General features: G+C 32.0%; 1 protein-coding gene across 1 annotated transcript in view; it reads left to right on the top strand.

Moving 5' to 3' along the window:
- The first annotated feature begins 14,138 nt into the window (after nt 1-14,138).
- The window catches only part of LOC129217797 (cell division cycle and apoptosis regulator protein 1-like), a 78,529-nt gene continuing 69,229 nt past the window's right edge, over nt 14,139-23,438 (top strand). The window contains exons 1-2 of the mRNA XM_054852138.1: nt 14,139-14,246; nt 20,260-20,416. Coding sequence (XP_054708113.1) covers nt 14,139-14,246; nt 20,260-20,416 — 265 coding nt within the window. The remainder of the gene's footprint in view (nt 14,247-20,259; nt 20,417-23,438) is intronic.

Raw genomic sequence — 23,438 nt, 5'->3', positions numbered from 1 at the left:
TTTGAACAGAATTGTTCTGCAGCTCAGGCTGCTGTTCTGCAACGTACATGGCAAATTTAGTAATATTCTGCTTTGGGGAGAATAGAAGCAGCAATTAACAAAAACTGAAATTGTGAGAAACAAAAATTGATTATAGTTGTGATGACCAAATGAATCATTTATATGAACTAGTATCAAAATTGCACATTTTTGATTTTAACTATGTTCATTGCATTTTATTTTCATGTTTCAGAGTTAAATTTTGCTGCAAATTTTGTTGAAGATTGTACACTAAATCAGTCAAGTTGGATATCTTCAGGATGTCTCAATTTGCTGCCACGAAAAATCCTCCTTGGGTTAGAGCCCAAAGTAAGTATTAGTTGTTTATTGATTTAAATATTTTCATAATTTGATGTTTTAACTAGGGGGGGGGGAAAGATGTTGGTTTAATTTCTTCCTTTACAAAATTATTTTATGTCCCTCATTTTGAAGAAGAGTGCCACACTACAAAGAAATGAAATTTTACAAGAGTAGCATTTGAAGTTTTAACACTTTAGGATATTATTTTGCTGTAGGAAAAGTAAATTTGCCGTGCTCTCCAGTGGTTAATATTAGAACAAAAAGTCTGTAACTATTTTCTAAAGAAAATAATGTCATTTGAAACCCTTTAAGCGAAAAAAAGAAATTAAAAATTTCGTATTGTGACACTCTTTTTCCAAACGAGCGATGTAATTATCAATAAACATTTTGTGTCTGTTATTTCACATCTAGATACATTTCCTAAAATATGCTGCCTCTAGCTTTTGAAGGGTTGGTTGGTTGTCGTGTCCATTGACTTCCTTCAAATTGTACCATGTGCAGAGATAACTGCCTCAGCTATTTGGAGGAAGGGTTCCGAATAAAATATCTTCTTTGGGGGATTCGGTAATTTTCTGCAGTGCAGCCAAAACAGTTTAGCTCTTAGGGACAGAACTCAGTCTGGATCACATCTTCTCATGCCCTTCCTTTGAAAGGTCTCAAGCAAAAGTAAATGTTAGTTAAAAATGTTTAATTTAAGCAATTTGCATAACGTGTCCTTTTTCATTATTAATATCAGCATTCAGAAAATGCTCCCAATATTTTCCAATTAGAAAAATCCATTTGCTTGCAGTTCCGTTAACCATTTTGGTCAAGGTGTTAAATCTTACCAAAATGGTTAATGGAATTTTCCCTTAGTAGTCTACTTATTCCAATTATTTAAAAAATAGCTACTTCCATGGAATGAAAATAGCTAAAAAGTTGCTTTTTCATCTATTGTATGAAATACTAGTGGGACCCCGCATGACTTTGCTCATAGTTGAAAATTAAAAGATCATTCGGTTCGCCTGTGTATTTACAAATAATGGATGACGAATTTCTCGCTAATTGGTTCATTTCCTCTCCCATTCCATGTCATGATGATTTCATAATTTACTCGTCCATCTTATGATAATTTTGTTCCGGAAAACGTTCTTAAAACTGAAATAAAAGAAGAACAAAATCGAATTTTCGAAAAATCGCTTCGAGGTGCACCCCCCCCCCCCCCCCGCTACAAACTAACTTTGTGCCAAATTTCATGAAAATCGGCCGAACGGTCTAGGCGCTATGCGCGTCAAAGAAATCCAGACAGAGAGACTTTGAGCTTTATTGTTAGTAAAGATTATTATGTTTATAAATGTAAAGTAATTAATAGCTACAAATTCTTGAAGATTTAAAAAAAAAAAATTTAAAAAATCTAATTTAAAATAAAGAAAATTGGATTTAGATTTTTAAAAATCTCAACTTTTTATTTAAAAAAAAAATCACAAACCCTGGTTCTTACAAAGTCTTTGAAATATGAAATACCTGATGTTTATTATGGTGTTTGAAACAAAAAAGTAAAAAGGTGAACTGTTGATTGCGAAAGTATTTAATTTGTCAGAAACAAATTCAAGTTTTTCATTTCTTTCCACTGAAATGGCACACGAGTCTAATCTGGTTGACTATTTTCTTGCAGCGAATTTGGTGCAACCACCGGTACCACCAGGCTCCTCCCTCCTGACCGCCCAGCAGGTGAACTCAGCCGCCTCATTGGCCGCTGGGGCAGGCAACCCCCTGGCGGTGGTAGCCCAGAACCAGCAGGCTCAACAGGTGAATCCTGCAGTCAGTGCTTCCTATACCACTGGTCTGGCAGCCCTAACGTTGACACAGGTAAGTGGATTCTTTCTCCAATGACAAGATTGATCGAGTTACATATTGCGCCTCGAAGCAAGAGTAAGATACAGTAGAAGACTGTTATAACGCACACCTTGGGACCAGAACTTTTGCGTTATACAGGTTTTTGCGTTATATTGATCATTTCCCAAATTTTAAAACCAATATTCAGGATATATCTATATATCAGCGTTTAAGTCAAGTTTAAAAATCCTTTAGCAAAAAAACTAAAATTGGAGGGAAAGTCTTTAGCAAAATGCTAAAATTCAGGCTTGACATCTTTGAAGAAATAAATGCACATTATGTGATATCTTTTAAAAATTTGAAATGAAAAATTCTGAATTGTTCTTGATATTGAGAGAGCAAACTTTTTTTTTCTGAAAACCACCAACAATGTATTTATTGGGGGGATAAAATGCCCATTAAGATGAAATATTGTTCAACTTAATAACAGTTTATGCATGTTAGATATGATTAATAAATACGATTAAGTTCAATATCGCTTCCTCTCTCTGATTGTACCACTTTTTCCCCCCTTTCTTTTTTCTTGTTATATTGGAGCAAAAAAAGCGAAAATGCTTTGTTCCACTTTCGCAGTTTAAATAGTATTTTCGCATTTTGCGAGGAATGCGACCGTACCGGAAACCCTGCTATATATTAGCACTTCAGAATGAGTTTTATCTGCAATGAGGATTAAAGCACCAATATTACAATTAGTCATTCACAAATAAATATGTTTCACAATTAAAAGGAAGTGCATTATCCTGCACTTCTGCTTACTTCATGGTTTGCATAACAGCTGCATTTTCAAGAGCCATCTGGGATTTTCTGTTTACTATGAGCACTAATTTTCAATTTAAAAGCTTTGAATTAAGATGAAAAGACGAAAAACTTTGCCTAACAATTTTTATGTTTGCAAAGCAAAACAGAGGGATTTTTTTAAACTTCAAAACCTATTGTTTACTTCTGAAAAGTTGTGTGGTTTATAGAGAATTGCGTTATATAGGTCGGCGTTATAACGGTCTTCTACTGTATCTAGTCTCGGGAATTACAGTGAGGGCACAATGCAGGCTGATTTTACTACCGTTTTTTCGGTACCTTTAACAAAAATCTTATTTTAGAATCGGTACTTTCATAAAAATCAAGTTATAAAATCAGCAGCTTCACAAAACTAACTTTGAAAATTGGCACGTTCTAGAAACGATATTAAATAATCGAAAGTTTCACAAAAATGTGCATTTTAAAATAAAAAACTTGTTTTTCTGTTTAAAAGACAGTTTACTCGTAAAATAAAATGCAAAGATTATATATATGAACAATCGCTTAGGTAGCAACTTTTTCATAGTATTAAACTCATTTTTAGCTGTTTTTCACCAAGTTGCATTTACGCAATCTTTTAGCATCAGTTTTGGGGGATGATGATTTCCTGAATTGTACACAGTACAAGCCTATTGAGCTGAGGTACAATTGTATTTTCCTTCCCTCTTAGCCCCCCCCCCCCCATTGATACAATACTTTCACAAAAATAGGTAGTGAAAAAAAAGTCCTGGATTTGCCCTTGACAGTTAGATATGCTACATTTGCTTTGAGGCGAGGCTATTGTATTTCACCCAGGTATTTTAAAGAGGGTCCAACTCTCTGCCCCTTTGAAGTTGAGGATCAATGCGCCCTGTCCTATTTTATGTATTTCTCCATGCATCCTCTTTATTCCATTGAAGTTTTAACAAATCTTCATCCTAAAAATAAACTGAACCTCGCTTTCAATCAGAACTCTTAGTTTCCCTTATCCACTGAAATTTTATTTGCATTTAAAATCTAAGTTTTCTCAGTTTTTAGCATTTTTGTTTTTAAATCAAGCACTAAAAAGCATTTTATTATTAAAAAACAAATACTATTGTAAATACTTGCATTTTTTATTGCATATTGTATACACAAAACAAAAAAGTCCATTTTCTGCTGCAAAATTTCTATTAAAAAGTGCCCTTTTAATTAAAATGCCCTTCTGAAAGCGCTGTGCCCTTTTTTTAGTTTAGGGGAAACACTAACATAGTTGCTAATTCTCCTGTTTTGTTCGGGAGCCTCCCGAATTTTGATGCCTTCTCCCCAACTCCCGAATGAAGTAAATATCTCTCGAATTTTCATCGAAACAGCCGAGATTTCCCCCAAAAAGGGATGTTTCAATGATTAAATTTTCCAGAAAAATCCCTCTGGTTAGACATTCACGATCCATACACGAGTATGAAAATTGCAATAGTCCAGTCAATTTTGAAACATGATTGTTTCATTTTCTTTCTTTTTGAAATTTTCTTTATCATACAAAAAATGAGGTAAAACATTCCCAATATTTCTCTGAACTTTCTAAGCTTACACCTGCTGCAAAGAATATTTGTCATCACTTATGGCTCTTTTAAAAACTTTTTTTTTCAAGTCTAAAAGTTTTTTTTTTTTAACTTAAAAAAAATAATAATAGAAGGCTATTTTGCCAGAATCGAGAACTTACAAAAATGTCCAAACGTGTGTCCTACATGTGACAGGTACACTTCATTAAAAAAAAAACATTTGAAAAAGAAATCATGGAAACTTTTTTGCTTAAAAAATCACACAAGCTAATTGTTCGCTTGATCAACAGACTTAAACTTTCAGTCCTTATTAATTTGTATGTATATGAAATTATAAGGAAAACTTAGACTGAATTGTCCCGCACCTGACTGCCAAATCCTTTTTATGCATCCAATACGTTTCTCTGTAACATTCTGTGTGAATATTTTTTTCTACAGAGGGTCTAAGAAGGTGATACTTTAGAATGGCGATATATACACTATTGAAATTGAGAAATTTTGATGTTAAAATAATACAAAACTAGAGGAATATTACAAGTTACTTACATAAACTTAGGAAATGTTTCATTATTTTTAACTTTTCTTAAAATGTTAAAAATAATGAAACATTTCCTAATTTTCATTATTAAATATTTTAACCTTATTTATTCTTTGCTTTCATTTTCATACATCATTCTTACTTCCATTCCATGTAATAAAACCTTTTTTTACTTCCTTTTACAAAAAAGGAAGTATTGTATTCGCGAAAAAATTTTCACTCAAAAATCGGCCTTAATTTCGATTTTGCTCACCCCCAAATGAATGTTGGGTTTTTTTTCCCGACTCGATCACACAAGGATATATGCCTAGGAATGTACAGACACCCAAAATATCCATTTTGATGATCACTGAGTTAATTACAATGACTTTTCTCGTGACGTCTGTATGTATGTGCGTATGTGTGTATGTATCTCACATAACTCAAAAATAGTATGTCCTAGAAAGTTCAAATTTGGTATGTGGACTCCTAGTGAGGTCTAGTTGTGCACCTTCCCTTTTGGTTGCATTTGGATGTTCCTAAGGGGGTCTTTTGCGCCTTTTTGGGGGGAAATCATTGTTAATTTCGATGCAAACTCATGTGGTGTTATAATTTGGCGGACACTTGGCAATATATCGTCAGGCTTTTGGTCACCAAGTTTTGTCGCCAGCTTGGCGACAAATTTGGCAATTTTTTTTAAAATCTGGTTTCGATTTGGCTATTGTTGGTGATAGAGAGTAAACTATTGAATCACATTAAAATTGCCAATAATGGGGAAATGACATTAAATTGGAGTAAAAGGAAGTCATATGATGCACACATCAGCTCGTTTTTTAAACATGTTGACCTTAAGTTACTAAAAATATGTAAATTTTGATGAACTGTCCTGCTCCTCCCTCTTTTTTGGTAATTGAAATTAACTTTGATGTTAAGCTATTTGTTAGGTTATGTTGTAGAGATATAAAATGCTAATTGTGATACTTTATTTATTAATTTATTACTATTATTATTGTATTATAAATTTATCATTTGCAAACTCCTCTCATTTATTCACTTTTATTTCTTTTTGTAGAGTGCTTTGCAACAAGGAGCAATGTTACAGCAGGTATGAGTTCTTTTTTTTTAAATCTATTTGTTTATTATTAATAATTTCGTTAATAATTTATTTTTTTTAACACCAGAAGTAAAGACTCACAAGTTTTGAAAATGGCTAGTCCCACTTAACTCAGTGACCATTTGTGTATCCTAATGTATAGATTGAATTCACACACAATACAGTGTGTAAAATCACATCTTTGGTCGAAAAGTTGAAAAAGTATGAAAAGTATTTTTTCCCTATAAAGGTAAAATAACGTTTGGGGACATTCCACAGATAAGGGTGCTTTTGTCTCACACATGAGGCCTCATATATTTCATTGAAAATACTTTAAAATATCAATGAAATTTTTTTTTCTCCTTGATAAATTACAAACTTATGTGTGATTTCTTAAGCAAAAAACTTTGTCATTACCCTTTAAAATTGTTACTTTTTAATGAAATATATGAACCATCACATGCGGAACAAAGGGTTGACTTTTTCATAGAATGGCCCTTTGTTAGTTTTTAATTAATGCATAAATGTTAGACAATTCAATTATTATTTTAAATAAGATATAGTATTACACTTTTTAAATATTTTTCACCAACGTTTAAAAATTAATGCTGATGTGAATAAAAGTGTAAGTGCACTGAAATTTTGATAGTTTAAAGAAGAAGAAATGGTAAAGACAAAAATTAAAAATTATTAATCAAGGTTTTTAGTTTATTTTATTTTTTGTGCACTTTTATTAAAAGTGGAAGTGTTGCATTTATTTAATTTTATTTAAAATGCATATTAATTATTTCTTCTGAAATTTTACATGAAATTTTTTTAATCCTTTTTCTTAGCAGGGTCTGGCCATTCCTGCTTCTCTAGCAGCAACCACACAAGTAGCAAATGTAAATGTAAGTTATGTTCAGTTAAATTCAATTAAGTGTTTTGACATTTGCCTAAAAAAATTATCAAATTTAGAAATCAATGGTGCTTTCACAATCAACAAACTGATAAGGTGGTACGACAAATCTGGTATGAATGATTCTGAAGTTTTAGAAAATTCATACAATTTTAGTTTAAAAAAAAATATCAAAAGATGACATCAAAAGCTAACTTTAATGTTCGTAAGATTTTGTGTCAAAGTAAAGTGGTTTTCACAAAAATATTTGAAATTGACCACATACACTATTTTCAAGAACAGGGTCTTGAACAATTTGGCCTAAACCTTACCACCCCCTCCCTCAATTTTAGGCTAATAATATTTAATTTATCTTTAAATGGAGCTAGTATTTCTAAAATGATGTGTGCAGAAGTTGTTTATATATACAGTGGCTCCCAAAAGTGTTCATACACTTTGAAATTTTTTAGTAAAATCGAAATAACGCGAAACTGAATTCGAATAGGAAGTCCAATATTTTTTCACATCATTCCTATGTCATTCTAAATAAAACCCTGATTTTTTTTTTTTTCAAAATATTGACGGATCTTCTTTTTAAAGTGGGTCAAAAAACCAAGAGACAGAGAAATAATACACCACAAAAGTCTTCGTACAGTAGTTTTTTTATTATTTTTGCACTATATTGACCCTTAAAAGTCATTTGGCTTTAACTTTTTGTTTACTTATTTCTTAATATTGTGCTTATTACTTTAAAATGACTGGTTTTTGTAAAAAATCACAAACACAATTCGAAATTTAAATTTTTTCCTCACCGTATCAGTAAATTGGTTTGAAAAGTCTCTAAATTAGTTAATTTATTCCATTCTATATTAAAGTGCTTGGTAAAATGCTTTAAAGAAAAGAATCGGACCGAAAACAAGGTAAGAAAAGGTCAACCAGCGAAGTTGACAAAGCGTGATCAAAGATTTACATTTAAAAAAATTATGAAAAATACACATTTTATTGCTGTAAAGGTTTCTGTAGAGTTGAATGAAAATTTTTACACTTAATTTTCTCCTAAAATTGTTCGCCAAGTTCTCTGATTAGCTGGATTAAATGGACCTCTTTCCGCAGAAAGTTTCTTGGCCCAGCGAAAAACAGAAAGCTTTCGCTTTTCGTTGCAAAATCAATGATAAATAAGCTCAAAACATTTTGGAATTACGTCTTACAGATAGAAATGAAGTCAAGATTTTTGGCTAAATTGTTGTATAATTGTAAATAGAAAAAAAAAATCGGAACTTAATCTTAAAAACTTAGTTGGAGTAGTTAAGTAGGACGGTGAAGGTGTTCTTGTGTGAGGGTGCATATCAGCACCAAGACTTAATAGTTTGGAAATTTTTGATAAAATAATGAATCATGCTGTTCATTTAAATATTTTAAAAACCAATTTTAAACTCTTAGCCAAAAATTTGGTTATCAGAAACAACTTTGTTTTTCATCAAGATAATAATAAGAAGCACACGGTTTTCCATATTTGCGTCAAGTGCCTCGAAAATTGTCCTAAAGTTTAGAAAGTACCGCCTCAATCTCTAGATTTTAACTTAATATAACATATTTAGAGATATCTGGAGGCTAGATTACGAAAATACGGCTCTGAAACGAAAATAGAGCTAGAAATAGTAAGACTCAAAGTGTAGTTGAACACTTACTCAGAAATTACGCAAAAAAAGAAAGAAAAAGAATAAAATCTATTCCCAGATGTTTAGAAGGTGTTGTTGATACTGCATGATATTCTAATAAATAATAACTTAATAAATAGTTCTATTATTCAATAATATATAGACATTTTAAGTGTACAAAGACTTTTGTGAGATAAAATTTCCAGGACTTTTTGGTTTTTGATTTTTAAAAAATTAAGATTTAATATTATTTTAAAAAATTTTGTTGAAAATTGATCATAGATCTTATAATTAAATACCTATTCCAAAATATTAATTCTAACCAATGGATAGAGTCCTATTTCATTGAAAGTCATAGACATACGTTTGGGAGCAACTGTATATATAAGATAATTGAAAAATAAACTCTCGTTAACCGGAAAACATGTGTATGCAATGATTTGCAATTTTTTGTGCTGTTGATGTTGCTTTCATCCATTCATTTTTAAATATAATTGGTATAATGTTCTTTGATTGTGAAAAAATGCTTTGCAGTCTAGAAAATAATAAGTAAGTAGGGCCTATTAAGAGACTAATAAGAACGACTTTGTTTTGTGTTGTTTTTACATGATTGATTTTCACAAATGCATGAATGACACAAATTTTGAGTAAATCAATGTGTAGTCTAAATCACTGCTTAACAAAACTTCAAAAGGATAACTAGCATATCTGAACCTCTTACTCTCAATTTAATTAGTAGGATCCTGTCAATAATTCTTTTAGATCACATTTTTTACATGTAATTAAACAGATTACATATAAATATGTGATCTAAACAAATGATTAATGTAAACCATGTAATTAGGCATGTTACATGTAAATGTATTTTTATTGGCTGTTTATTTTACCATTATAGAAACGATAATATTTTACGACAAACTCAATTCTTCACTACAACCAGGGTTTAAGCTGGGTTCAAAAGTTCTTTAGCATAAAAGCTAAAACTGATGGAAAAATGTTAGCAAAATGCTAAAATGTTACACATTCTCATATATTTATATATGCCTCAGTGTGTTTCATCTCCAGTTGAAAATAAAATTCATATTTCATTTGTGACATCCTTGAAGAAATAAGTACAACAGCAATTTTTTAAAAACATAAAATAAAAAAAGAAAACATGATTGGTGTTTAGAACGTTGCAGTTCCCTCCTCCTAATAAAGCAGTTTTTGGGGGGACATAATGCTGTATAAGACTAATAGTTATTGAACTTAATTGTAGTTCAAACATCTTAGCTAAGATTTTAAAAAGATTAAGTTGATTATCGCCATGCACGCTTCCTCTCTAGGATCATACATTTCTTCTTTATTTAAAAAACTAATTTATTTTTATTTGAGCAAAACAGCGAAAATGCATTGCTTTATTTTCGCAATTCAGATAGTGTTTTCGCATTATGCGAAAAATGCGATTGTAGCGGAAACCCTGACTACAACACTACAGATTGTGCTCTCAAATATGTTGCTACAAGGCAGAAATACATGAAATTTCATGTCTTATCCCTGGCTTACTGAATAGGCGGTAACTTACTGATTATACCTGCCTTGCCTTCAATCTTCGAGTTGAACCGAACCATTGCTTCGGTCACTCGTCTGATCAGTGCTAATTTTGTATTAGCTACCAGTTTGTTTGGCACTCTTGGCTTCCTTAAGAGGTTTTCCACCTCCAGCTCAGTCACTCCTATGCCGGGCTTATGAGTGCTAATAAGCACGAAACTGCAGTCCTCGGCTGGAATTGACTGAGCTGGCGGTGTATTTCATGTATTTCTGCCTTAGCCCTGGCTATAGGGCGGTAACTTATTGAGTTTGTTAGAGTTGTCTACAAAACTCACCTGTTGCTCCTAGAGTTATGCACGTATTAGCCGAAACAAACAGTTTGCTTTTTACATGATAACATTGATAAAAAAAATCAAAACAAAATCAGTATCAAACCCGTTGCTCTAAATTTATTAAAGATAGCTTTAATTTGCATCTTTAAAGCATCAGTTTAAGATTTTTTTTTTCCGGGAAGAGCCTTCCTTACCCTTACATTATCAAAGACGATCCAAACTTCTTTGTTTTTATTATTATTAGTATAAAATAGACTTTATTTTTTTTAAAAAAAAGGTTACGGGGACAACCCTGGAAACTCCTCTCCATTCCCCAAACGTTGAAAAACTCTACTAAAACGGCGTTTTTAAAACTACAATTCCAAAACATTTACGTAAGAGAACATCAAAAGCTACCCCCCCCCCCCTAGTCACTCAAAATAGCATCAAATTGTCTTTAACTTCCTAAAAACATTTTGCCCCCGCACTTATAAGCCCCACTCGCCGCCCTTGAATGCAGTGGTTAGGAAGTTTCCTGAATGTTCTAAATTCAACTCATAGACATCGCGTGATACAGATCACGCCACAAAACACAATGCTCATACAAAAAATAGATTTGCATTATGTGAGGCAGTGAGAAGCAAAGGGATGTAAGTGCACATTTTCAAACTCCGAGTAAAACGACTATAAAGATAACGTTCTAGGTAGGCTTTCATTGATCTTTTTTTTCCTGAATCGTGCTGTACAGTAGCAACTGCCAGGGCTTCTAGTACCATCTCTTGCCCCGAGACAGTGGAGAGGTTCACCCGCCTGTTTATCTCCAAATTTTTAATTTTGCCACTTACATCGCTTTGCTTCTCACTGCCTCATATGTCCTCTTTCTTTTCTTTTATTTTGCTTTTTCTCAGCTGGGGTACTTTGAAAACGGAAATAAAATCTGTTCTGCGTCGTGTTTCTTTTTCAGAGAAAAATTTAATTGCTTTTCTGCACATCGCAGATAACTATGCTAGTTTTTATAAATCTTAAGGTAGCAAAATATTTGATAGTGAAACAAGTTGTAGTGCAGTTGTAATTTTGACCTCTGTCATTTTCTTTTTCGAAGAGTGGTATGGTTGTCGAGATCGGTCGCCTGCCGCAGCCTGGAGTTGCTCTTCCCACCTCCCTCACCACCTCTCAAGTTGCAACCGTCAGCTATCCTGCACCTCGATTGCTGGCTCAAGCCACGCAGTATCAGCCACCGCAACCACATCCGCACCAGACCGCAGCAGCAGTGGTGCAACAGGCTGCCCAGCAAGTGGCTCAACAACAGGCTGCTGTGGCTGCAGCAGCTGTGGCACAGCAGCAGCAGCAACAACAGCAGCAGCAGCAACATTCTGTTCAGCAGGCAGCTGTCCAGCCTCAGTATAAACAGAGAGTAATCACTGGGATTGTGACAAAGTTGCATGACAATTTTGGATTTGTGGATGAAGATATTTTCTTCCAAACTAGGTTAGTTTTCAAAGTACTTTTAGGAAGTTTTATTGAAGTTAAAGTGTTCGACAATTCCATGTAATTTTGTTACAAAGCATTGTGCTTTACTGTAATAAAACTGTATATCAGCTTATTTAAGAATTAATCTCGTCTTGGTTAATAACCAATTTACCAGGGATATCCCAATTGTCTTTAGTCAATCCCAGTTCGTCCGGATAAATGATGTTTTACTGTATACCAAAACAGTATTAAATAATTTTAAAAAAACAACTCTTTTGAAAACTCATGAATTGTATTGATTTTTATACTAAATGCTTCCTACACAGTGTAGTCATATTAAATAAGTCGATCAGTATTAAATAATTGCATACAGTAAACTCCCGATTATCCGCGGAATTGGATGGCACGGTGACCACGGATTAGCGAAAACCCCGGATAATCCAAATAATAAGTAAAACGTTACTACTATATACAATCGCTAAAAAATATGAATAACATTCACACTTGCATTTAAATTATAGCTAAAAACATTACTACATTCCATCTACTAACATGGAATGTAAAAAATATGCATATGTAAAAGCTAAAAACGAACAATGACACAATCAAAAGTTTTAAAAGCATTTCATGACTTAAAAAAAAGTGAAAAGACCCGTGGATAATCAGAACCGCGGTTAAACCGACCGCCGATAATCGAGAGTTTACTGTACTTTAAATTCCTCCTGGAAAAAATATAGTTTTTTCATCAGCTAAAAATTCTTTGCTTCATTCATACTTATAAATCTTTAATTTTTTCATCAACTCAATATTGGCCGAATACTTGGTCAAAATTAAGCTGAGTGCTCAGTACCCCGCGCTAGTAGCGGCAAAATTATTACATGAATGAAAATGATTAAAAGAGTCTTGAAACTGGCAAGCAGCCATTTCAATGATAACAAAGCAAACCTTCATCAGTGCAAATTCAGAAAGGGTCTACCATAACCCTGAACTGACGGCTAAACCTTGTTCTGTTTTGCACTGGATAAGGAATGAAACTTGCTTTATTAACCTCAAAATGACTGAATGGGGAATTTTTATGTTTCTTATTATCATTTTTTTCACTTGTACTTTTAATAATGTCGTGACATTTTTCTTCTCCGATTTGATCATTGTTCTATCATTTTTAACTTGTTTACAGAAATTTACTTCTAAATGTAATACAATTTATTTAAATCTTTGTCACCTACATTGTTTTCATGACAAATTCCATTCAGATGTGATTCAGGGTTCGTACGCTCCTTCAAAACTCCTCCAATATTCCTTCATTTAGGAAATTTTTTTGAAGGGCCCTTCAAACTCCTTCATTTTGGTTTTGACTCCTTCAAAACTCCTTCTTTTATAGTTCAAGACTACATAATCTTCCTCTGTGACAGCAACTTTAAATACTTCAATCAGCAACTTAACTTCATCACAAGGGCCATTTTAATATAATTTCGTATATATATATATATATATATATTTTTTTTTATAAAGATGTGATTTGCAAATTGATTATAGAAGTCATAAAAGTTAAGGTGAAAATGTCATTAGAAGACTAAAACACGTTTAAATGGTACTATTTTTTCAAGTTTTAGGATTATTGTTTTTCTTTCCACCACACTCTCAGCAGCAAAAGTCAGGTTGTCTAATTATTATTCAAATATTTAAAACTACATTACTAGATGTACTATATTAAGTGATTGTGTTAAAAAACAATTGTTTAGCAAATCACAGTTTTAATATTGTAAAAAGTGTCGTCCACAAATGATGTCATGCCTTGAAGAGGAAACAGGCTTATGAAATTGTGACAAGAGAAGAGAGAGGGTGACAAAAAGTGACATCACACAGTTATTGTAACAATTTGTTTATAAAAATATGACATGGGTGACAAGAGGAGGAGTTAGGTGAAGTGTAACACTTTGTGACAAAGAGGGAAGCAGGTCAAATATGTTGGAAAAAGTGTGACATCATTTAATGACAGCCTATTAGTACTCCTTCAGAACCTCATTTTACTCCTTCAAAACTCCTCTAAAACTCCATCATTTTATTTCTGAAATTGAGTATGATCCCTGGTGATTTATAACCTTAAAATTGAAGCATTATTTTTCCTTTCTTAAAGTTCTGTGAAAGGCACCATGCCTAAGACTGGCGAGAGGGTCCTGGTCGAAGCCACCTATAATCCGAGCATGCCTTTTAAGTGGACTGCTACTAGAATACAAGTTCTTCCTAATCAAGTAGTTCAGGTAAATTCATACTTTAATGCAACTTTCATAGTACAGTGAAGCACCGTTTATACGTTTCTCTTTTATACGTTTTTATCATTTATATGTTTTTTAATTTAGTCCCTGCAGAGTTTAATACATATTAATATCTGCTATACATTTTTTTCATTTGTACGCTTTTTCATACAGTCCCTTCAGAAACGTATAAACGGTGCTTCACTGTAGTTAAATAAATTACGTTACGTTGTTCATCATTTGAACGTAACTTTGATTCTTCAAAAGTCCTAAAATTTTGGTCTAAATAGTTTCTCCCCCCCCCCCCCTTTTCTTCCCCTGCTTTCAGCTAAATAATAATAAAAAATTTGTTGTAACTAGTAAGAAACAAAAAGCGTTGGTTTGGCATTTATGTAAATTTTGTGTAAAAAACCTCATGGATCATTGTATTATGCTTTATAGTACTGAGTTTTTGATGTATGGGCAGTTCTCAAAAGGTGGGAACAAAAAAGTTAACTTTGAGCAATTTCAAAAAATTTCGAATTTGACATCAATTTTAATTTTATTCTATAGTATGCATACCTAGAACACAATATATGAACATGAAAAGACAGCAGGTATTTGTAAAAATTGTTAATTAGCAAATTAAATCAGCAATCTGTAGGTAACAGATTTTGGACATTGTTTTCCTGTAGGTAACGGATTTTGGACATCATTATAACGTAAGTTTCACCATTTTTGACAATTGTTAATCTGATTTTTAACTTTTCCAATGAAAATTTTATTTACTACTTTTTAAATTTTGCAATTTAATAATAAAGAGGATGTTAATGAAATACTTGAATGGCTATACATGCTGCTCCTTACATTTAATAAAGTTTTGGAATGATTTTGAAGAAATTGATGCAAGGTTAAAAAAAAGCTTCAAATTAAAAATAATACAATTGTAAAAAGTGACATCAGTTTTAATAATGAATATTTTTTCTAATGTCATAAGAATTAAAATGATATCTAAAAAAATTATTGATGAAAGAAATTCGTATTTCTATTTGGAGATCGTTAAATTATGTTTCCAAAAGAAAGAAGAGAAAAAGAATTCTAAAATAATAAAAGCGGAAAAAAAAAAAAAAGCTAGCGCAGGTGATAAAGTCGCCAAAACTGGTACAGCTGACGATAAACTACATTTGTCAAATTGGAATTCCCCTCTGGTAACCTTTAGCTTATCGTATACTGTGTTGTCGCCAACGGAGGTTTGCTTGGCGATTTTAGCGCAAAATGGCTTTCGGTTCGATCATAAGCAGCCATGTTTCTACTGTAATTTATGTATTGTTCAATGTGTAACATATTAATTATGCAGAATACCAATGGATTAAAGAAGATAACATTATAATAACGTTTTTTATTGAGGTTAGAAGACAGTAGATCATCAAAAATTATGAATAAATGGACAGAATTCTCGGCGTCAAGATCGTAACGCCATTTGGACATCTCACATGTACGTTTAAAAAAAATTATTTTTCTTCTAAGATACTGCATAAAAGCTTATGAAAACACTTTTAAACAATTAAAATTTGATTCCGAGGCTCGATAAACACCTTTAAAATGAAAACATCATATACTTAGTTCTCAAAAAATAGCATTGTAAAGATCGTAAATTTTGGACATGCATCAAATTTCAAACTTACTATTTTCTAAAATCGTTTACAAAGTGAATAATCTGTCTTTACTTTTGTTATTTGTGTAAAATATTAACAAAAAATTATTCAGTGTAAGATTCATACCTTTAAATTTTTTTTGAAACGTATGGAAATAATTTAAAAAAATTTTTCTTTAATGGTACATTTGCTCAGTTAACGTTTTGGTATGTCCAAAATTGCGCCTTTTAGCAAAGAAAATATTTTTTAAGGGCATTTAAAGAGCATTTTTTCCATAATTTATGTCAATTCTTGTCTCTATACAGTATTATAATTTAACTCAAAAATTTTTGAGTTAATTAAAATAAAAGTTATTTGGTGTTGAAGCTTCAAAGTTGAGGTCTGTGTTTGCTCCCACCTTTTGAGAACTGCCCGTATGTGTGTGTATGTAAAGTATATTTTTGCTTTCACTGCTGGCTTAGTACAACAAATCACACTTACAGCTTCAGATATAGTGTTTGCATTTCATGGTTCGTACGGGTCATGGAAATCCTGGAAAGTCATGAAAAAAAAATAACAGAATTTCAGACCTGGAAAAGTCATGGAAAATTGAAATTTTCATTGAAAGTCATGGAAATTTATTTCAAGTCATGGAAAAATGTCTTGGACAAAGAGAAAGGAACAGTAGCTAAAAGAGTATTAGAAATCTTGAGTGATTTAACAGTAAAGCACATAAAAGCTATTGAAAGTGGAAAATTGAACGTTCCAAAAATCAAATCTGAATTTTGAAATCTCATTGCATCCACTTCTGTCGCAGCAGCTTGCCAATTTTTTGTGATGTGATTTTATTGCCTAGACATTACTTATTTTGAATTTTCTGTTATTTTCAACACTTCTTATGTTTCATATTCTGTAGTAGCAAAATTTTACGTTCTTAGTTTTGCCACGCCCACTCAAAAAAAAAGCAATTCAATTGCATGCAAGTTTGATTCCATCACTCGTAAGGACTTTATTAATAAATTTATCAGAGTTTATCTTAATTTGTTGAATGTTTTAGAAAATAAAGATCTTAAGTCAGGCGATAGAATACAGAAATAGAGGAATTCTAATGCTCTAAAACAATAGTTCCCAATCCCAACATATGGCACGCAAAACTAATCCATGCGACCCACTACTACGTTCAATGTCAAGAATTAAACATGTTCTGGAATTTCTGAACCTATTAATTTATATGCATTTGAAAATATGCAAATTTGTAAACAAAATAAATATACTTTTGAATCAGAAGGTTGATTCATTACTGAATGTTTTTTTCAAAAAAGATCTGGTTTAAAAACATAAAAGGAACTAAACTATGTGGCTTTACTTTAAAGAACCAAAATACTGTCAAGTTACGTGGATGATTAAAGGCACTGTTGACACTAAAAGGTAACTTTTGAAGCAAATTTATTGAAACTTAGTGATGACCTTCGTCCCATTCAATATCATTCTGCCTGATAAAAAAAAAAAAATCAGATATTTAAGCATCATCATATTTGTTTCACTGCATTTTGACTTTACGAAAATTTATATGATGAAGACAAATAAGAATAGTTAGTTTTTTAAGTGTGCACTTATATTTTTTCCATTACGAGTAAGTGCTTCGATGAGGCTGTGGCATTCATATACTAGACGTTTTGCTAATGCTCATTTCAAAATATTACCAAATTTGAGATTAAATAGTGCTATTCTCTTCATGTAACGAGGTTATGAAAATTTTCATTGAAGTCATGAAGAAGTCTTGGAAAAGTCATGGAATTTTTTCATCCAAATAGAGTATGAACCCTGGCATTTGCATTCAGTGCCATAAACCCATAAGATGTGTTCTTATTAAGCAATCAATTGTTTTCCCTAAAGAAGCTTCCACATAAAAAAAAACACACACACTAAGATTTTGACTGTTATCCATCTGAAACCAGTGTCAGGAATGAGAATTTAATCTATAACCTATTTCATGAAAACTGACTTTAGAAGTAAATTCTGCCGTGGGCAGCAACTGCAAATTTTTAACTTTTTTTTTCCTCATTTTTATCATTTATTGTATGTCTTTACTGTCATATGGTTTCTGCTATAAAAAAGTGCAAAAAAAAAAAAAAAAAAAAACTAATTCCAACATTTTCTTATTGTTAGTTTTTTTTTTTTTTTTTTTTAAAGAATCCAAAACACCTTTTTCAAATATCTCAAAAACTTATATCTGCAGACGCTGCCGTTTACCTCCCAGCAACAGAATAGAGCAACATAACACAGGGCTGTATCATTGTATACCTGACACTAGAATGATTGAAAACTACTGATTGAAAACTACTGTTACAAAAAAATATTTGTTTGAACTTTTTTGGCTCTTAATTTGGTGCTAAATTTGTGCAGTAAAATCTCGATTATCCAAGCTAATTGGGACCACTAGTTCCTCGGATGTTGGAAATCTCGGTTCATAGAAATTTTGCATAAAAACCTGTCAGGATCTCAAATTTTTAAAAAGCATTAATTAAAACACAATCGAATGTTTTTAACTTCTTTAAGTGTCTTGATACATACATAACATCTGTAGTTGGCAGGTTTTGTTTTATTAAAATAAAAAAAAAAAAACTTTTCTATTTAAGTTTTTTTTTTTATTTAAAAACATTTGTAGATATTAATTTCTTAACATGAACAAACAGAACATATTTTATACAATGGATGAAAGAGCAACTTAATAGCTAAACAGTGGTACCACTATTTCCTAGAATTATAATTTTCATACTTTTTAGAAGAAGAACTCTTAAAATTTGCCAATTTTCTATATTTATCTGCTCAGATTCACACAAAAGTTTTGAAATTGTCTACAAAATTTTGATCTATTTTGAAGATTGAATAATTTGTAAAAAATTTTCAAAAGGATCCATAATATTTCAATTGAATTTTCTGTATTTCTATCTTGTATGAGTAACCTTATGTTTCTATGCCAAAATCAAACACAAACTTCGCTGAAAATTGTTTGTTGTGTTTGAAATTAGTCCTTTTGTATCCTGTAAATATTTCGATTGTTTTGATAATTGGAAGTTATTTTGACCTATATTACTTTCAGTCGGCTTATTACAGTTCTTATTTTAGCAATTATTTTATTTTTTTAAAGTCTTTTTTTTTCTTGGTTAGGAAATTGTTAGTGCCTGTTTTGTTTTTAAGAAAATACTAATATTCAATCAATATCACTTATCTTTTATTAATTTTCAAAATAAAACATATTTCAATGCCCCCCCCCCCCATATTTGAATTTGATTCGGAGATGGCTCACATCTAAGAAGCAGTAAACACATATTTTACTTTAAATTTAGTAGTATGTTTTTGCAATTAATATATTGTATGAAAGCAAAAATAAATAATAATAGAGTTGTACTTTTTTTTTTTTTTTTTTGAAATTTGTTTTAAAAATGCATCTTTAAACAAGAAACTAGTCCTTAAAAAGTAAAATGAACTCCTGCAAAACTCCTTACTTTTAATTTTCAAAGTAGAGTATGAACCCTGTTTAAAGGGAAATATATTGTGAAATAAATATGTTTTCCTGTTTGTAAGCTTCCTGCAGGACAGACAAAATCTATTCATGGCCTATGAGCCATAGGTTAGAGATCCCTGAATTAAATGATAAAAGTGACAAATGTTGGGGAGAAAACAGTAGCCTTCTAGTTTACTTTGACTGTCCGCATGAGTTTTCTAGGCATCAAAATGAAGTATCTATATAGAGTCGGGGCAAACCTAACCTGACAGCATTGTAATAATGCGATTAGGATCTGCATAGCCTTTTCAAGGTTAGGCATGCCTTAACTATAGGTTATCTTTTTAATAAATGTACAAATAAACATGCAAAAATTTTTTACGAAAAAATCTTTAAATAGAAATAGTACACAAAGTAATGTTTCTTATGAAGACTTCCAAACCGAAAAAAATGTTTTTCTTCTCCTTTACGTCGATTGTGGTTCTCAATCATGATCAGGGGAGGAACAGAATGGAAAACTTGTTGGCTTCTAAGTTTGAAAATATGGGTGTCAAAATGAAATGGTTGGTTGGTAAATATGCCTACTGACCATTTCTATTATCACTGCTGTAGTTTGGGGAGATTGTTGTTCTTCAAATTTTTTTTACTGTAATAAAAAAGCAAAGTACTTGGTTTTAAACTCACTTTTATCTTGATGAGTCCTCCTGAATCCCAAGATGAGCTCCCACAAACATTTTCTTTCAACTAAAACACTGAATTTGAATGCTAATTGTTTGAATTATGTAGAAAAAGTTTAAGAAAAGCTTCATCCAGAGGTATATGTGGAAAGATGTATTATTATTTTTTGCACATTTTTTAAAAGAATTTGAAACTGAATCACCGATTTCCAACTTTTTAGGTGAATGTCCAACCAACCAACAACACCCGTCCTCAGTTGTTACAGCAGCAACAACGCACGCAGCCATTAGGACTTCCCCCTCAAGGTGTAAACCCACTGAGCCTGGCAGCCAATCAGCCGGCCTTTTCTACCGTCGGACAGCTCATGGAAAGCTTAGGTATTGACTGAATTTTGCACTACTCTTTAAATGGGCATAGCTGCCAAGTTTTATTTTTTTTTGTGTGTGTGTAGTTCATCTTATATAATCTCTTATATAATTAAAACCTGAGTGTATCTTTATATGTCCAAGCTTCTTCTCTCGAACGACTGTGAACTGACTATCGAACCAGGTATTGATGGATTCGTCATCTTCCCGTCTTCATGTTTGGCTATTTAACATAATCCTCCGATAAAAATTAGCAGAGATATCAATTAAAAACTACTAATTATGACACTTAGATTTCGACATAAAATTCCTATTTTTCGAAGGCTTTCCTCCATTCAAATTATTATTCAGTGCTTCATCTCAACTTTCCCGCAACAATGCTTTTATTAAAATGTGTAGCATGAATAAAATCATTGAGACGAAAGATCTGTTGCCATTTTGTTTCTCGAATATGAACAAGTAAACGTCTGGCTTTTGTTTTAAAGGCTTTTTTTGTAATCGGGGGATTTAAAATGTTTACTTTTTGGTTATTTTTCCGCAATCTGCCTCAAAATTTTACTGATTTTTTTTTTTTTTTTTTTTTGTTCTAGTCTGAGTGTTGAACATGCGTCCCATGACATAATTTTTTTTTTTTTGAAGTGGACCGTGCAAAGCCGGGCGATGCAGCTAGTATTATTTGAAAACTGGTCAGCTTTTACAGATTGTGCTTCTAATGCATTTTTAACGATTCTTTTTGATTAGTTTTAGTTTGAAATTTTTAGTGAAATTCTAGTAGTTTTTCAAAGTTGAAGATTTTCATCCAATCTTGGTCACTGTTTGCCAACTTTTGATGAATGAATTTTAATAACTGGATTTTTTAGACTAGGATGACAAGCATTACCTTATTTGTACTTTAATGATAACAACAGTATCATTTCAACTTTATTGACTGGAATATTCAACCTTTAATGGGTCAAATTGCTTAGAAATGATACCAGGGGCTATTTTCTGTATGCATTTGATAATTTTTTTCCCCATCATGAAGCAATGATCCTTTTCCACTTTTTTTAAAATTTTGAATTTTTGAAAAAAAATATTCTGCATTTTTCTGTCAGTAGGTTTCAGAAATACATGATGGGGGGTTTTCTTGGACAAGCAATACAAACAAAGGAAAGATTAAAGCCTGTCTGTTGAATAAATCCTTTGTTGAATTATGCTCTCTTGTTGCTAAGTTATCAATGAGTATTTTAGAAGAATATTTTGTGATGCCCTGTGTACTAGGTGATGCCTAGTATGTACTATGTTTTGAAATTCAAACGTTAATGTCTGAAATTTTGATTAGGGACCATCTTTGTAAATTAGGATTTTCAGATTTTGAAGTATGATAGGAAATACAGGGTGTTTGCAAAAAGTCCTTGACACGTTTAAAAAAATTATGGTAAATCACCCCCCAAATTGTAGCATGAATATGCGGTTTGCACAAGAATACTTCAAAAGTTCACTGTTATTTTTTAGGATAAGAAAAAAAAAAAGCTCCTGAGTTTTGTTTAAAGATTGATTAATGAATTTGTTGCAGCATTTTTTGTTCTCTGTTCCTGTTTTATTTTTTTGTTTCCTGTTATTATCATGTTGTAACTGTTCATAATCTACCATTGGAAAAAAAAACTGTTTAAAGATGGCGCTGTATTGTCACAGTAAGAAAAACAGACGTAATGTGAGGTGCTAAATCATTTTATTGAACAAAAAGCCATTCCTTTCATGACTAGAGTTGAATGTGTGAACGGTTTTGGAAAATTATTTAATTTAGAATGGCAATAGCCATTCAACGCTCCCTAGCATGAACTCGAATCAAGCGAACAGTCGGCACTGAATTATCGTCGATGAATATAGGATTTCGATGCTTTGATGGTACTTATGCTCCCTGTTTTTGATATAAGTTATTTAAGTACACAGTATATACGTTCAAACTAACAGTTCTTAATTAAAATGTTTTTCTAACCTTCAATAGGCTTTTGTCGATTTTTGAATTTGATGTGGCAAGTTTAATCACTGAGCCATTTTGCTTCACCGTTTTGTTGCTCAAACCACATTTGAACAATACTCAAGTTCATCCCATGTTCCAGCCAGCATGGACTGCGGAAACAGTTAAGCCTCCTTGGGCAATTAGAATTTTCTGATCTCCAATCTGACAAAAATGAACACAAAAAAAAAAGTAGTGAACCCGTGAAATATTCTTTTGCAAACTGCATAATCATACGAAAATTTGTTGCTTTTCTATGAATTTCCAAAATGCATCAGGGACCTACTGAACACCCTGTGGGTTTTTTTCTAGAAAGCAATGTAGCTCTAAAATTTTATTTTGAAAATGATTGGCTTTTGTCGTTCTCTCTTTACAATAATGCTACTTGGACGATGCTTGTCCGTTAAATTTAGGTAATATTTAAACTGATGCAGAGAATATTTTATTTAAAAATAATTCTTCTTTCATTTACATTATGTACAAATGCCGCTTCTTGGCTAACAAACAACTGAAGAGAATATAATTGAAGCTTTGATTGCATTAAATTAAGGTAGTTAATACGAAATCATAGTCCTTGGACGTTATAAAGAGTAAATGAAAAAGTTACTTTCCAGTGATTCCAGTCCGTGGTATGAAGAATACTGTCGAGGTTGACTTTTCCCGAACTAAAATAGAAGGGCCGGTTCTGCTGCAGTGACCTTTGGATTATACGCTTATAGCGGCTTACGAAAGACCTCGAAACAGTTCTCTCGACTACTGACCAATGTATAAACAAACTGATGACGACCACACTGTTAGATTTTTAATTTAAACTTTCACAAAAAGTGAAAGAATCACTTAATTTCAAAAAAAAAATCATTAAAAATACATTTTTGCATCATGCAGAATCAATCCTTTTTCGATGTAAACATTGCATCACGTTGTGACGTCATGTGTGCGATCGGTTGCAATGACTCAGTCAAATGATGAACTTTTGGGTGAACCGAGTCACGAGTTCATTGTATCTTATAACCGCGAGTTTATTTTTTTTGATTG

Source organism: Uloborus diversus, chromosome 2 (assembly GCF_026930045.1).
Source record: "Uloborus diversus isolate 005 chromosome 2, Udiv.v.3.1, whole genome shotgun sequence".
In the NCBI taxonomy this organism is placed as follows: Eukaryota; Metazoa; Arthropoda; class Arachnida; order Araneae; family Uloboridae; genus Uloborus; species Uloborus diversus.
This window is presented reverse-complemented; position numbering and strand designations above follow the sequence as displayed.